This window comes from Podarcis filfolensis (assembly GCF_964270895.1).
Source record: "Podarcis filfolensis genome assembly, chromosome: 8".
Classification (NCBI taxonomy): Eukaryota; Metazoa; Chordata; class Lepidosauria; order Squamata; family Lacertidae; genus Podarcis; species Podarcis filfolensis.
Window position 1 is genome coordinate 32,614,945 of NC_139611.1, and position 16,237 is coordinate 32,631,181.

The 16,237-nt window shown below is 41.1% G+C and overlaps 1 protein-coding gene across 10 annotated transcripts in view; it reads left to right on the forward strand.

Moving 5' to 3' along the window:
- The window catches only part of PHKB (phosphorylase kinase regulatory subunit beta), a 130,392-nt gene that overhangs the window by 91,106 nt on the left and 23,049 nt on the right, over nucleotides 1-16,237 (forward strand). For 6 of the 10 annotated variants that reach the window (XM_083626003.1, XM_083625999.1, XM_083626000.1 and 3 more), the window contains 9 exons: nucleotides 86-179; nucleotides 2,451-2,534; nucleotides 2,936-3,040; nucleotides 4,472-4,554; nucleotides 4,642-4,732; nucleotides 9,849-9,910; nucleotides 10,067-10,229; nucleotides 11,054-11,135; nucleotides 13,455-13,512. In XM_083626003.1, the coding sequence (XP_083482129.1) occupies nucleotides 86-179; nucleotides 2,451-2,534; nucleotides 2,936-3,040; nucleotides 4,472-4,554; nucleotides 4,642-4,732; nucleotides 9,849-9,910; nucleotides 10,067-10,229; nucleotides 11,054-11,135; nucleotides 13,455-13,512 (822 nt within the window). Of the gene's footprint in view, nucleotides 1-85; nucleotides 180-2,450; nucleotides 2,535-2,935; nucleotides 3,041-4,471; nucleotides 4,555-4,641; nucleotides 4,733-9,848; nucleotides 9,911-10,066; nucleotides 10,230-11,053; nucleotides 11,136-13,454; nucleotides 13,513-15,329; nucleotides 15,421-16,237 lie in introns of all 10 variants that reach the window. The other 4 variants (XM_083626002.1, XM_083625998.1, XM_083626005.1 and 1 more) reach the window with 1 other exon arrangement.

The following is a 16,237-nucleotide window of genomic DNA, read 5'->3' on the forward strand; positions in this document are numbered from 1 at the left end:
GTTGCTACCAAGATCCATATTTAATAGGAGGCTCCACTTCTGCTGCATTCTAATTCCTTGTGATTTCCATTTTTTTTTAAAAAAGCCTGCAGGTTTTCTTGAACACATACGGAATCCAGACACAGACTCCTCAGCAGGTTGAACCCATCCAGATATGGCCACAACAGGAGCTTGTGAAAGTAAGACATTGTTTTCAACATTATAGGTAGACCTCTTGTTTCTTTGCTTACTAAATATTCTTCCTATGTTGTGATGAATCATCTGGTGTCTGTTCCATTCCAGCGATACCTGAAACTCTCCGAAATATGTATGGTGTTGTTCAGTAAACACACACTTAATTACAAAACTGGGAATAACTTTAGAAATAAGGTGGGAATGAATCATGGTGAGATGCAGTAGATGATGTACTTTCTTTGGTATCTAGGAAATCTCTAATATGTGTTCAGTACTTGTACTTAAGAGCAAGGAATGCTCCTAGTGCTGTTGTAATCTCAAGTTCATTGTATTGAATAATGTTATTCATGTAATCTTCGTTGAATAATGAAGCGTTCTTATCAGTATTGTTTGTCCATAAGTTTCATAATGGTGATGATAAAGCTTCACTATTCAGTAATGGACAGGATTTTTATTTTAAGGGGGGGCGCACAAAAATTTCTTTCTTCTGTCTGGTATCTTCCAAGTTTCATTCTAACCACTCTTAAAAAGACAAGGGGCCACTCTCTCTGAAATCCTTTCCTGTGCTCACTTTTCTTCCCAAGTAGCTCCACACGCTCCTAGTGGGAAAGAGGGTGTTCTTTCCCTAGATATTCTGTAACGAGATGACCTTTAATTTCTAAAAAGGTCACTCTGCTGCAGAACCATTGACCATGCTCCCTGTAGTCTACTTGGCTCAGAAAGCAGCAGATGGATTGCCTTGGCAAGGGCCCTAAGAGTTAATGTGTTCAGTGAAGCTATCTTGTGTGCAAAAAGTACTAACTGTTGAGGTTTTTTTTGGGTGTTCCAGATCATTTCCCTCTCCTGTTCACATTCACTTGTCATCTCTTCTCTCAGAGACCATAAATATCCTCTTTTAGCCTGAAGGAGCATCTAATCGTAAGACCTAAGGATTAGTCATTCCAGAAACCACACCGACCCATCCCAGCTAAGACCCTGCTTCCCAAGCTAAGGGGGCTGCTATTTACCCCAGCAGCTGCTTGAAATATATGTCAACGATTTATGTATATATTCAACCATTTGTACATCTGTTCAACCAGTGCTTCTTTTTTGGTAAAAGAAATGAGCTGTTGGTACTCATATAGTGATAAAAGTGCCGTGAGTATCAAAAAAGAGAGGTGCTGGTACTCCATATTGATGAGTACCACACACACACACACACAATTCAGTGAGTGTTTAACTTATCAAGGCTTTACTTCTATTTAAATGAATGGGACATTTATTTGTTCGTTTGTTTTTAGTTTAAATTGTTGGTCGCTTTTTCACCAAGGTCACTCAAATATATAAACAACGTATCCACAAACAAACACATTAAAATTGTCCTAAGAGAAAACGAAGACAAATCTAAAAGACAGTATTATTTTAAAAAGACAGAATTAAAACATCCTACCTGCTCAAGGCAGCCACAGATAATTAAAAGCCAAAGGCCTGTTGAAAAAGAAATGATTTTGCCTGGCACATAAAAATATGGAATTCTGGCGCAAGGCAAGCCTCTCCAGGGTGGGGTGGGGGCATTCCACAAGTGGGAAGCCACCACTGAAAAGGCTGGGCTCTTTTCAAACCCCAACAACTTATCAAATTCGGGTAGGGAAAATGGCATCTTACCTGCATCATTTGGTTGTTACTTCAATCCCTTAAGAATACTGAAGGAGATGCTTTTTGTCATTTTGCAACAACAACCCTTTACATTCCTTTGTATACAACGACAACACACGCACATGTGCACAGACACATGTATTACAGATCCATATAGGTGCTCATTGCACCTGGGAGTAAATTTTCCATCAGGGATTAATTCTGCTGCAAGCTGACTTTATCTTGACACCAGAGTTAACAATACTAATTTGCAACAGTGATTTCTTATTTTTAAAGTAATTTTAGGAAAACCAAACTCTGTTAGGCTATAAGGGTCCATTGGACCCCTTCCTTTAGTTGCTATGAATCCACCTGTGCAACTCTTCTGGTTTCCCCCCCTGGGCCTCTTGAAAGCCCATTGAGGAATTTAAGTTAACATTGTATGGCCCAGTATTCCCCAATATTTTTTATGTTAGACTGTATTTTTGGACTATTATATCAATAAATAGTATTTATGTTAAACTGGAGCCAGTTTGAAATCTTTTATTTCTAGTTAGAACTTTAAAAAGGCCTGTTGGATTCCAGTAGCAAATAAATACTGCCAAACAGCATGCAAGCTGCATTTCGTGCATTAGACTTTGTGCATTGTGATGTTTTTACAGGCTTACTTCCATCTGGGGGTCAATGACAAACTGGGACTCTCGGGAAGACCTGACCGACCAGTAGGCTGCCTTGGAACATCAAAGGTCCGTGCAAGAAATGGCTCTTCTGCATGCTTTCGTTAGTGTGAATAATGGAGGAGGTCTGTGTGTAAATATTGGAGGACAATTGAATTATCCTCTAAACTCTGAAAGCAATTCACATGGCTTAAGTTTACCAAAGGCTTTGCCCAGATTCTTTAAGGAAAAGTCACCTCTGTGGTTACTTGTCTGAAAATTTTCATGCATATGATAAAGTCAGGCACTTGCCTATGAAGGTTTATGCCACACTCAAAATGGAGATAAAAGCTTCCTTCATTTGCATGATTTGTCTTAATGCCGAGTTTTAATTATAAAACAGAATATGGATTTTTTCTTCTTCATAAGATTTGGTTAACAGCATCCTATATATAGTATTAAAGGAATGGTTTGTTTTTCCCTTTCGGTAGATTTATCGAATCCTTGGCAAGACTGTTGTTTGCTACCCAATAATCTTTGATCTAAGTGATTTCTTCATGTCTCAGGATGTGATGATGCTGATTGATGACATTAAGGTAGGTGTAAATGTGCACATGTAAAACCTGGTGCCCATTAAATGTTTTACATTTTAAAACTTAGGCAATGGCTCATTAGGCTGTAACCCTGATAAGGAGGGAACACAGTTTTGAGGCTACAACTCCATGTTTGCTTACTTGAAACTAAGCCTCACTGTCTTAAATCTGGGGAAGCCAGAATTGGGGGTGCACAGATCTCATGTTCACAGCACAGCAAATGTTGCTGCATTTGGAGTTGCACAAGAACATCAGTGGGGTTTGCATGCCTTTTCCTACACAGATGTAGAACATTTCCAACATTTCAAATGACACATCTAGGGCAAACATGAAGGCAGAGGATAGACAGCCTTGAAAAAGGGGGTATAATAGAATATTAAAGGGCAACTACAGCAGTCATTGGGACACGGGTGGCGCTGTGGGTTAAACCACTGAGCCTAGGGCTTGCCAATCAGAAGGTCAGTGGTTCGAATCCCCGCAATGGGGTGAGCTCCCATTGCTTGGTCCCTGTTCCTGCCAACCTAGAAGTTCGAAAGCACGTCAAAGTGCAAGTAGATAAATAGGTACCGCTCTGGCGGGAAGGTAAATGGCGTTTCTGTGTGCTGCTCTGGTTCGCCAGAAGCGGCTTAGTCATGCTGGCCACATGACCCGGAAGCTGTACGCCGGCTCCCTCGGCCAATAAAGTGAGATGAGCATCGCAACCCCAGAGTCGGCCACGACTGGACTTAATGGTCAGGGGTCCCTTTACCTTTACTTTACAGCAGTCATTGGAAAGTATTGCAGAGTAGTCACCCACTATCACCCACTTTGTGAAATTCAGAAGTGTTATTTGCAGTGTTCTGTGCTATGAGAGAGAAGGCTGGACACCATATGGGGATGGTGGATATTAAATTGATTGAAGTTGGTAACAATACATGCTTGCATAGGTAAGCGTCAGAGTTATACATTCATGGATGGGGAGAAGTGTGACTGATGCAACAAGGGGGCAGTTACAGAAAACTGGTCACCTGTTAAAAGAAACCTTTTTTGGCTGGGCCATGGGGAGAGACAGCAGTTGAAATGCAGCTCTTCAATGAGAGATTTTGTTGACTCCCAATCAGCATCTGCTGGCTCATAAGGGCTGTTCTGGGAACTTCGGAACAACATGCACCAAATGTCATTTCTCTCTTCTTTTCCTTTTGGTCCTTGGGCTTTTGAATGGCCTGATCTAGCAATTTGCATGTAGTGAAACCCTCTGTGTTGCAAAATCATTTGCAATAATCCCCACACTGGGTCAGTTCAGAAATGCTTTTATGATTTTTGAATAAATAATGAAATGAAATGAAATCTTCCTGACCTGTTTTGAACATTTCATGAGTTTCCTGTAGTTGAAGTGTTCAGGTTGCACCATTCTGCTCCCTCCTCTCATTTATTGTTATTTTTGTATTTATGCAGAATGCTTTGCAGTTCATTAAGCAGTACTGGAAAATGCATGGCCGCCCCCTGTTCCTTGTGCTTATTCGGGAGGACAATATTAGGTAAGCCCTCAACAGATGCAAAAACTCCTATCACTTCTAGATGGTTTAAGTTTGCCTTATTGATGCATTTCATTTTCCAACTATCAGGGGAAGCAGATTCAATCCGATACTTGACATGCTGGCCAGTTTCAAGAAGGGAGTTGTCGGTGGAGTAAAGGTTCATGTTGACAGGCTACAGGTAAGCTGGCCTTTTTGTACGTGCAACTATGTAGCCTTGCCAAATGAATTTTGTTGCTGCTGTTTTTGGAAACCAGGCGAGCCGTTTCTCATTGCTCATCCTGCCCTGAAATTCAGAGACAGAAAGTACAGTAGTTTAGGTGGTCCTGTTGGTTTTAATTATCTTTATTTTGTTCCTGCTGGGATAAAATCTTACAGTAATATGTGTGGCTCATACGTGTGCATGCTTTATTATTTCCAGACATCAGGGGAATTTGCATCCTTTCTTTTTTATTTTGTAATCCTTTATCTGATTAAAAAGCCATACTATCATATGGGACTTTTCTCAGTCCTATGCTACAAAGTGTGTTATTCTTTTAAAGTGGGGCTAATTTAAAGTCCTCAGAGGACACTTGTTCTCCTTCCCCCATTGCCTTTCCATGTAGATTTACTTAATAATTAATAAGCATTTTAGAAGAATGTTTTATTTCTTTGACGGTTGTTGCTGTTTATGTAGTGTGTTTATTCATGGTGGGAATTAACTTTAAAAAATGGGCTAATTTTTAATCAAGATCTGCTTTATGCTTTCATCTCTATGTACAAGTTGTTGAAGGTGACCTCAGCTTTGTTGCACTGTAGTGTATTTTTTTTTTAACATCTTCAAGAAAGTATGACTGAAAGTTAGACCTAATCAGTTATATGATGGTATGCTGTTGTAGAAACTGCCTTGCCTCTCCACCTTGTGCATCACTGCACAATGTGTGCCTGTCGAATTTGCTTTGACAGTTAGGTGCCGGCTCTAGAGTTTCCAGGGTTCCTGTGCATGTGCAGAGCCCTGTCCCATTCTTTCAAGTCTGGCTCCTCTGCCCCACCCACCCTTTGACCCACCTACTCGCTTCTGATCAGGGACCCAACACAGGTGCCCATTTCAGGGAACTTTGTGGGCCCTTTCTCATTTTCTGAAAAAACCTAGGGTTTACCCACACTCACTTTTTACTCCACTCTTTCCAGCTAGAGATCCATGCTCCAATGCTCTGTGCTGGAGCATAGTGTGTGTGTGTGTGTGTGTGTGTGTGTGTGTGTGTTAGTTTTGGCCCCAAGTTTTACCCAAGAAACCCCACTCTTTGAAGCTGAATTGGAGCAAACATCAGTTCAGGTTTTCTATGGGGGGAAAGTGTGGTTCAGTGGTGCTGTATTTCCACCCCTTGCCTTTTGAAACTACTAGAGTGCTTAGATCTGCTGATGTGTGTGTCGGGGAGGGGTGTTGTTTGCAGAACTCTCAGCAATTAAGAGTTTGGGATTGGTTGCTGGAGTCACACTGGCATGATCAACTTGATCTTTGCACACTAAATTTCTCAAGTTTTAATCATGCTGCATTTCCTTTTGCTAATGATTAATCATTAATTTCCTAAATTAATCTTGTGTCGTGTCTTGGATATCGTCCATTTCATTAAAACGAGGAGAGAAAACTGAAATACTGAGATTGTGAAATGCCGATAATGCATTATCTATTAAAGGGAATATATACTGCACGTTCATAATTTACTTCCAGCTTTTGCATTTGTATGCATGCATATATATATATATATATATATATATATATATATATATATGCTTTTAGATGTTAATTCATGGGAAAGCTGCATAATCTTAGCTTGCAATATTTGCATAACAATATTTCCATCCGTTTCAGCTGCAAAATTTATAAGGTTCCCTGTCTTAGCCATAATTTTCACATTTGCAGCCTGTAATTTGTGCTCAAGGGGAATACGCAAGTTAAACAGAAAAGAGCAGCATCGGCATTAAACAAAATCCCCAACCAAACCACTGTGTCTTTGCATTCCATTCAGTATCCTATTGTGGTGGCATTGCTATCAAAATATTTTTTCTTACATAAGTTTCACTGTACCTGAATCTGTTTCCTTTCCTTCACTACTTTGAAACCCTTTTTAACAGAAAGACCTTAAAAACAGCTTTAATTGGAAATATCCCCCTGCCAAAAAGTTATGTGACTACTTGATGAATTAATAGCAAATAGTATGGGTGCCTAATAAAATATTGATAGCATAAAGTGTAGCATTGTTCTCCAATAGCACATAAATATTTGTGCAGAGAATTCAGCTGGCAGGGTTAGGGAGAAGGAAAAAGAGAGAGGAAAGCCTAATAAAGTCTTAGATGTATGCTTTATGTATCTGTAGCACAGCATGTTGTTAGAAGAAGACTAGGATAATTAAATACGGAGGTATTTTCCTAAAGGCATCTGGAAGTTAGTCAGCATCCAGGATACTGTCTCCTCTTGGCTTGGACTCAAAATAAAAATCCTAATTGCTAAGAGGAAGGGATCGGGCCTTCCTGCCTTTGTGTAGGAAACAATATCTTTGTGAGCCCCCTTTTGGAGATATAGGTCATGTCTGCACCATACATGTAAAGCATTCTCTAACACCCCTCACCAGATCTTGCTGACCACAGGATGCCTTGGATTTGGATGTTTTGGAGCTGGAATGACCATCAGCTCTGATGTAGGCGTTCCCTCCCTTTTCTCTGATTCAGAAGTCATCTTTGTGGCTCTGTATTGGTCAAGGAGGTCCTAGTTTCTGCACATGGTGAACATATCAGTCTGGAAATTGTAACACCTTCCAGTGGAAGAGAACATCGTTCAGGGCCCAACAATGTATTTTTGGCCAAAGTTCCTCCATCTGATATCCTGGAGGCTGAGATGCTCTGGCTAACCCAGAAGTATTTACCTGGGAAGTTACTGTACTCAGAGGAAACAAGATGCATAGCACTAATTTGAAAGCTTTTTTTGTTCTGGAGTGCCTGGTCCAAGGTTAACTCCATATCAATGGATGCAAAGGACATGCTGGGCTCCCTTCAGGCCAAGGTGCATAAGGAACTAAAAACCAATACTATTAAAAAGGCAGGTGGCTGCTCTTGGTAGGATTCCCTTAGAGTGCTGAGACTTCCCCCCCTCAAACAGCTTCAGTTCCCAGAGTTCCATGGGCAGAGGGATTGATTGTTACATCACTTTGTAGATTGTAGCTTTGTGAGGGGAATAGGGGTCTCCGAACAACTCTCAGGACCCTCAGCAGACTACATTTCCCAGAATTTTCTTTTGGAAAGTCATTGAGGTTAATGTGATATAAAAGTCCTTTAAAAGTATAGTGTGCCTGTGACCTGAGGGGCTTTTCTTTTTCTGTTTTTCTGTTTTTCTTTTGACTTCTCCCCTGCAAAAACCTAGTCCCTAGTTTTAATCTGAGAAGAACACATCAATCCATTGCCAAACTTCCTTGCTCCATGAGTAAAGTAAGCGAGCAGGGGGTAGACAATGTACAGATCTTTATGGCCTCCCCCATTCTCCCCCATCCGCTCCCCAAGATACATCCAGAATGGGCATTTCATAGCCCTCCCTTACTATATGAGAAGGAATACAACACCATGAGCAATGGCATTAACACATTTTTAAGGACCTCTGAGTTAAAGGACAACTTCACTACCCTGTGACCTGTAAGTGCTCTGAAAGACTGCCTGGGCAATATGTGATTTATGGCCACATGCTGAGGGGCAAAGATCCAGGAAGACTTGTTTCTTGGGGGAACCAACTGCAGTGGCAGCAGTGCAGGCCCTTCAGGGATGCATATCCTATTTCCGAGAATATAATCCAAGTAATCTGCTACTAAAGAATTTGTTTGCATCATGTACTGGAGTGCTTCTAGAAGGCTCTGTGCATTCCCTAACTTCTTTAATATGCTTTAACCAGCTTCAGTGGTCTAGCCCAGAATGAGTCAACAACCATACCTCAGTTTGGGATGCCAAAGACCACAATTTTAATGCAAAAGTACCAACATCCAAAATAGTTAGGCACCCCCAAGGCAGGGACAGGAGGATATAGCATATACTGGTTGCGTTGGGGTGAGCTCCTGTTGCTCAGTCCCTGCTCCTGCCAACCTAGCAGTTCGAAAGCACATCAAAGTGCAAGTAGATAAATAGGTACCACTCTGGCAGGAAGGCAAACGGTGTTTCCATGCGCTGCTCTGGCTCGCCAGAAGCTGCTTAGTCATGCTGGCCACATGACCCGGAAGCTGTACGCCGGCTCCCTTGGCCAATAAAGCGAGATGAGCGCCGCAACCCCAGAGTCGGTCACGACTGGACCTAATGGTCAGGGGTCCCTTTACCTTTACCAACATCCAAAATAGTTAGGCACCCCCAAGGCAGGGACAAGAGGATATAGCATATACTGTAGGTTGCACTAGCACCACTCACCTGTTGGCTGGTTCACCAGGGAAGATGCCAATGCAGGTTGAGCTTTCTCTCCTTTTTCCAGCTTCCTGGGGACATAGTTCTAAGCCCCCTCTCCAGTTACATAACCAGTTTGGGCCCCTTAGTCTTATTAAGAAGATCCCCACCCCACCCCTTTGTTGCTCACAAATTCTCCTTGCCACTTACCTCTTAAAAACCCTACTCCAAATCACCCTTGCTTGGAAAATTGCAGCTCATAAACAGTATGCAATAAGTGACCCTAAGCAAGACCAGCATGGAGCAAGGCAGGTGTGCCCATACTTCCAAGGTTAGTGAGCATGGGTAGCAAGAAAGTCTTCCTTGCCTTGTTCATTTGTTCATTATATTTCTATACAGCGCTTTATCAGAAGATCAGTATAAAAATTAAATATATATAACACAGTAGCAAACGAAACAATAACATACAAAACACATGTCATTAACCTGTGTTCAACCCACATCCACAGTGGTGTGTAGTGTTAATGTATTTGCTGATCCCAAGCGTGGACAGGATGGGAAGCTGGAGAATAAGTGATGGTGCTGCTGGCCACTCCTTGTTATCCAGTGGACATGAGCTGGGTCATTCCCAGTCAGGTCTGCCCTAATTCATTCCCCTGCCAATGCCACTTGTAACATCAGGGAACATAAAGCTGCAGTTCTCTTGTCTCACCAGGAACAACCTGGCACCATGCCTGAAGATGGGAACATTCATTAGCACATATATTTTAAAAGCTTTAGTTGGAGGGAATAGCTTCTATATATCCCACTTAGTTAAGTCTTCTGGATCATCCTATACAAGGGCAGTGTAATGTCTTTGCTAACTTTTATTATTTCTCTCCTATTCCCTTTCTTCTCTATTACAGACAATAATTTCTGGAGCAGTCGTTGAACAACTGGATTTCTTAAGAATAAGTGACACAGAAGAGTATGTATGCTTGAAATCAAATTACAGTAGGCCATTAACCTATAGCATCCCAAAGCCCCCTCACTAGATTCCCCACCACCACCAAATCAAATTACAAAGATTGATAGTTAAAATGTTTCACTGGATTTGGGAGATTTCAATATTGTCTTTCTGCAGGCCTCCAGAATTTAAGAGTTTTGAGGAGCTTGACCTCCCAAAACATTCAAAAGTAAAGAGACAAACCAGCACACCACACTTGACTGAACTGGAACAACAGCCGGATATTAATGCTAATGACTGGAAAAACAGGCCGACTTACGAGATTCTTCAGAAACTGAATGTAAGTATAAAGGAAAACTAAATATACTGTGACCCATCTGTGCTTTTCTCTTAAGGCATGCAGCTCACTGAAAAGGATAGACACTGGCATGCATCCTACACAATCTGTTTTATTTAATCTAAGCAAGCGGGAATGTTCATGAAATATTCCCAAACCTCACCTTTTTGTCAAAACAGAAAATATGGAAGGTGATGATAATACAGGAGGAAACATAGAGTTTACCCTATCTGGTCCAGAGGTCTTCAAATCGGGTACTTAGCATGTTTTACCACAAGCACTGTAGAGGTTTTTCTAAGGAACTGCAATGTCAGGGATAGAATCTGGGAGAATCCAGTGTTTAATTTCATTATGGTAATCTTTTATAAATGCCTATAACCCATTCAGGGATTAAGACCAGCTTTCCCCAACCTGGTGCTCTCCTGATGTTTTGGACTGCAATTTCTATCATTTTTGACCCCTGGAAATGCTGGCTGGAGTTTATAGGGGTTATGATCCATAACATCTGGAGGACTTCAGGCTAGAGTTTGGTGGTATAGAACCACATAGTAACATTTACTACTCAGGATGTCCTACAATTTTTCTGACTTTGTTATATAGATCTGGAAGCTTTCAAGTGAGCATTCCTTCACATAGACTGAGTCTTTTTTCCTGTTAAGTGTCATTACCATCATAGGAAATGAGATAGAGAGTTGAAATTTCCGAAGAGACGCCTTCCTCAAACACACCTGGTTTTGTGTACATAGCATCAATGAAAAGCAACTTAAACTTGTAACATTTGGCATTTCCTTGCTATTGATTTACATTTTATGGCTGTTCCTTATCAGGACTGCAACTGCCTAGCAAGCCAAGCAATTCTGCTGAACATTTTGCTCAAAAGAGAAGGCCCGAATTTCATCACCAAGGAAGGTATGATTGCAGGAGTTAATTTTGCACATCCATAGATGAACATGAATAATGGGTATGCACACTGCAAGTTGTGTTGCTATTTTCCTCTCCATTAAAGCACTTTCAATTTAAAATGGGAAACATGCATTCGTACACTGTAGAGTGGAATGAACTGTTAAATGTATTAACTCTTTTAAATAGTCTGCACACCATATGGTTGCCTGTTTATAATTCTGAGCATGTGGTTTGTGGGGGAAGAAGGTTTCATCTGCTATGGTAAGGTGAAGCTGGAATGCAGGTTGTGCATGTTTGAAATTGTAGAATCTGCACATTGGTTTTCTATACAAATATGTTAATTTAATCTTGCTGTTGGAAGCTTAATACAGTTTTTAAAACTGGCTGCACTGCCTTAAGAAGTGCAGAGACACAGATCAATTCACAAGTGCAGCACCCAGCCCCCCCCCAGGTATTACTCCTCTCTTTTTTTAAAATGTAACACGTTTTGCAAAACATCTCAATGATAATATTTTGCATATGTGTTACACGTTGTCTGCCAAAAACAGTTTGTGCAATAAAGGGGAACATATTCAAACTTTTGGATCAATGTCACATCTGTTTAAAATGTATCTCTCTGTGATAAGGAGATAAATTCCTTTCCATTTTCCAGAGGTAGCTGATTGCATCATGATGACCATCCTCGTGTTGCTAATGAAAAACATAAATCAGTATCAGAATGGCTGGTTCATAGATCTTATTTATTTTGTCTTACTCTTACTTTGTCCTCTATATAAAAAGTATCTGTCTGGGTTTAGCCACAGGAAGAATTTGCTACACCAAGTGAGTTTGAGTGCTTACTTGCATTGGCAGCTTAAGAAATCAAGAGCCAAATTTATGGCTCAGTTCTCAGTTCTGAATGCCTTCAAATGCCCTCAGTTCTGAATGCCCTGAATGCTAAACAAATAAAATTATTATTATTCCTCTTCGTGTCTATTTTTCCAGACTAGTAGCTTAGCATATAAGTAAAAATAAAATCAATATTACCAAAAAAACCTCCAAAATAAAACAGATTCTGAACTCCAATGACATAACAGTATTCTAAACTCCGTCCAGTGAGCAGGAGGAAAAAATACTCATGAAAGGTCAATCTTTAGGCCAAAAAGTCAGAGGTGCAGCCATCTGCTTCATCTCTATTAGGAGAGAGTACCAAAGGTGTGGAGCTACCACCAAAAAGGCCCTTTCTATCATGGATGCCCACTTTACAAACCTGGGGGTGGACACACCAAGAGGGCCTCTGATCGAGATCTCATTGTGTGAGCAGGATGGTCGTAGACCTTCCATTAAGTAGTTTGGGCCCAATCAATTAAGAGTTTTGAATGTGAAAAACAGCACTCTAAATTGGGGCTGGAAATGAATTGAAAGCTTGTACAGATAGTATATTACATGTGTTCTTGAATGTGATGGCCATATACCCATCTGGACCACAGCGGCTGCATTTTCAACCAGCTGGAGCTCCTGGACTTTCTTTAAAGACAGATCTCCATAGAACGCATTGTCTAGCCTCAAAAACTTGTTTAGTTTTCATACCAATTGATTGATTCTCCCTCTTGTTATGTTACAGGAAGCTTACACACACACACACACACACACCTAAATATATACATATATATATATATATGAGAAACTATATAACAAGTAATATTATATAACTAATAGAAACTAGGAGTGAAATTCTTCAGTAGGGTTATAGTGAAAATCTGCACTGGGATTCTTAGCAATTGGGTAATTCAGTCCAGCTGGTTTGCTCCATTTTTAGCTTCTCTGACAAGTTCCATCAAAATGACTCTTGTGGCCCAGTTTGAAGAAACTCTACAAATAAGGGCTTTGGAAGAGGCTTAACTATTGCTCTGCTAGTGCAGAATCACAAAGCAACTACAGGCCTGCATTGCACAAAGGGCTCGCCTTAGTAAAAACATTAGCAATTGGTATACTAACTGCTTAGCTACATAACTGTACATTAGCTTACGAATGATAAGGGCAAGCTCCGTAGGTTACAATTGCCAAAGGGTACCTGTTGCTCATCTGTTTTCTGCCAGAAACCAGTGAAGTACGTAAGCAAAATGCGCGTATGCACATACATTTATGCTCTTGCATATTCATAAATGGGAAAGTGGGGTCCATCAGGTATTTCATATTGTGGACAGAATTGGCAGTGCTGCCCTTACACAGCAAGATGAAATGAGCTTACAGCATAGATCAAACTTATTATCCAGCTGCAGTATAACCTTTCCACCTTCTTTTCCTTTCTTTCTTTTTCTCTTTTTCACTTTACTTGTGAATTAGGTACGGTCTCTGATCAGATTGAAAGAATCTATCGAAAAGCTGGCAGCAGAAAGCTCTGGTTTGTATTTAGTGTTCAGCTTCTTGTTAATATTTTTGCACTATGTTCATTGAATTCTGTGCTACACATCTTTACATCTAGTTTTCTGCAATTTAAGTAAATGAGCTACATTGGAGGGGGGGGGTTCTAATGCATACACTTTAATAATGTGTTTTTGTTCCTCTTCCGGCTGTGTGCAGCCATTCTTTAAGTTTGTAGAAAAGGGAAGGTGGGTTCTTAAGTTCTGGCTGGAACACTGGTATATTATCTGGAGGCTCTTCCCCTTAATATATGATGCTGAAGGATTCTCTATAGTTATTCAGTGGTAAGTGCACTCTGCATCTGGTGAGGAACACTTTCATCTCCTCTTCATAGTGTTCAGAAGTGAGTGCTGCTGTTGAAAACTGACTGAGTCCTGATAGCACCTATAGGATGAATCACACTGTAGAGTTGAGTGCTGGTTAAGAGAAAAGGAGGGAAAACAACCAAGAAAGATTGCATTAACAGACAACTTGCACTATTCAAAAGCCCTTTTGATTACTGCAGCGTGGATGTTATGAATTAGATAGGACCCATTCTTTTCACTCTGGGAATTACTGACTTGCTAAAACTGCTTTTGCTAAGCCCTTTAAAATACATGTTGGCATGCATCCAGTGCAGCACTAAGTAACTGTCCCATCAGCACAAGGATTTCTGCTTGCACAATGGAACTCTTTCCCTGCCCTGCCCCCTGCTTCCTCTCCCAATGCTCTCCCAAGATCTGCTCTGAAGGGTTGGGGGAGTCCACAGAACAGATTTAGAAGGGGAGGAGAGGGGGAAAGTCCTTTTGTGCAGGCAGAAATCCTTGCACTGATAACTGCTTACTGCTGCCTTGGATACAAGTCATTATTTTTAAGGTTCATGCGTGTCATCTGTATTTCCTACCCAGTTATGATTGCTTTGATGCCTTGCTTCCCATGTCATTGCTTCACCCCAATACCTTTAGAATTAGATGTACAGTAAAACAGGAGAAATGTGCAGCTGTCTGGCCATCAGTCTTTCGAATGGGCTCCTGTGATACCTCAGCTGTGCAAGGAAAGGAGTCTAGTGATCTTCTTTTGGAAACCTGTTTCTGTCTCGGAATGGAATTAAACTGAGATGCTCTCCGTAAGCCAGTCAGTGGCCAGAATAATAAATGCTGTGTCTGGCTCAGCATTTTGTTAACAGCAGTGACCAGTCATATTTCTCTGGGTGTTCCCAAGGAGACCATGAAAGTGGCAGCTATTTCCCCTTGTTTGTCTGCAGCATCTGGGATCCGGAAAGATACTGTCTCTGTACATGGGGTTCCATTTAGCTATTGTGGCCTGTGCTCCCTGTAGTTATCTAAAAAGCTGTCATAAGTCAGCGGCTACCAACTCGTTGACTATGCCCTACCTCCACTGTCAGAGGCAGTATGCTTCCGGATTCCAGTTGCTGGAAACCACACGATGGGAGAGTCCTCTTGTGTTCCGGCCCTGCTGGTGGGCTTCCCATAGGTTAGGCATCTGGAATGGCCACTGTGAGAACAGGATGCTGGACTAGATGGGCCACTGGCCTGATCCAGCAAGCCCTTCTTACGGCCATATCTTCCTAACAACATGTCGGAATAAATCACTTCTAAAGAATTTGATGGCTAGTTCAGCGTCCCCAGTAGGTGTTTCAGTTTCTGGTTCTCAAGGCGCACACACACCATTCTTCTTGGACATGCCTAGCTAGCTCTCTAAAGTCCCTGGATCACTAGGCATATTTTGTACAAAATAAATGTGGAAACGGTCTTCCTCTTGAATTCCTCTTTCATAATTGTCATATGCCACATCTAGGTTGGTGCTTCGCTGCAGTGCGGCATACATTCAGAAATTCGCTGCCTCTTTAGCCCCCCATATTACAACTTTGGTAGTCCACGGGAAGCAGGTAAAGGGCATAGAGGTTTGGAGCTGTGCCGCTTGACATGTGCTGTCTTATTTGCATTTTGATGGTCTTTGCTTATGGTGCTGCTGTTTTATCTTTTCCCAGTGCTTGGCTCTTGATTTTAAGGAGTGTGTGCACCCGCCATCATACAAATCCACATCAATTTGGTTGATGGATTTTACGCTACCTTAGTGAAATATCACACACTCATTCATTAATGTTTGTGAAAAATGATAGTTGCAGTTACAAATTCTGTGTTGGGCAATGTGAAACATCCAGTTACTTCAGAAATATTGTTACGTTTGATTTTCTTTTGTAGAAAAGATAGTCTTCTTAAACACTGCAGCCCATTTTAAAACCCAGCACTTTACATGGTTTATGTTTTCACTGCTATGGTATATCCATGCATACACATAGAAAGCTGAAGAAGACATGGTTTATCTGCTGCTGGGCTGTAACATTTCAGGTGTGGGGCTGAATATTTGAATCAAAAAACAAGTATAATGGATTCATTGCAAGCGGCTGTTGAGCATATATTTTGCCTGCTTGTAGAAGTGCATTTTGTTCAGTCTGAGAAGCAGAGGTTAAAAACCCTGGGTTAATGTGATCATTATTTTCATGCTGTGAATGCTCCGATCACATGATCATATGTAGTTTTCAATATGTGCTGGCTGGCTGCATATATTTTTCATTAGTGGGGAAGTGAGCTTTGCATATGGCGAGTATAATCACTATCAAAATGGACCTACTGAATCCACCATAAAACACTGCTGTCTTTGGCAAGTGGCTACCAAAACTTGACCACTGAAATTCATTACCT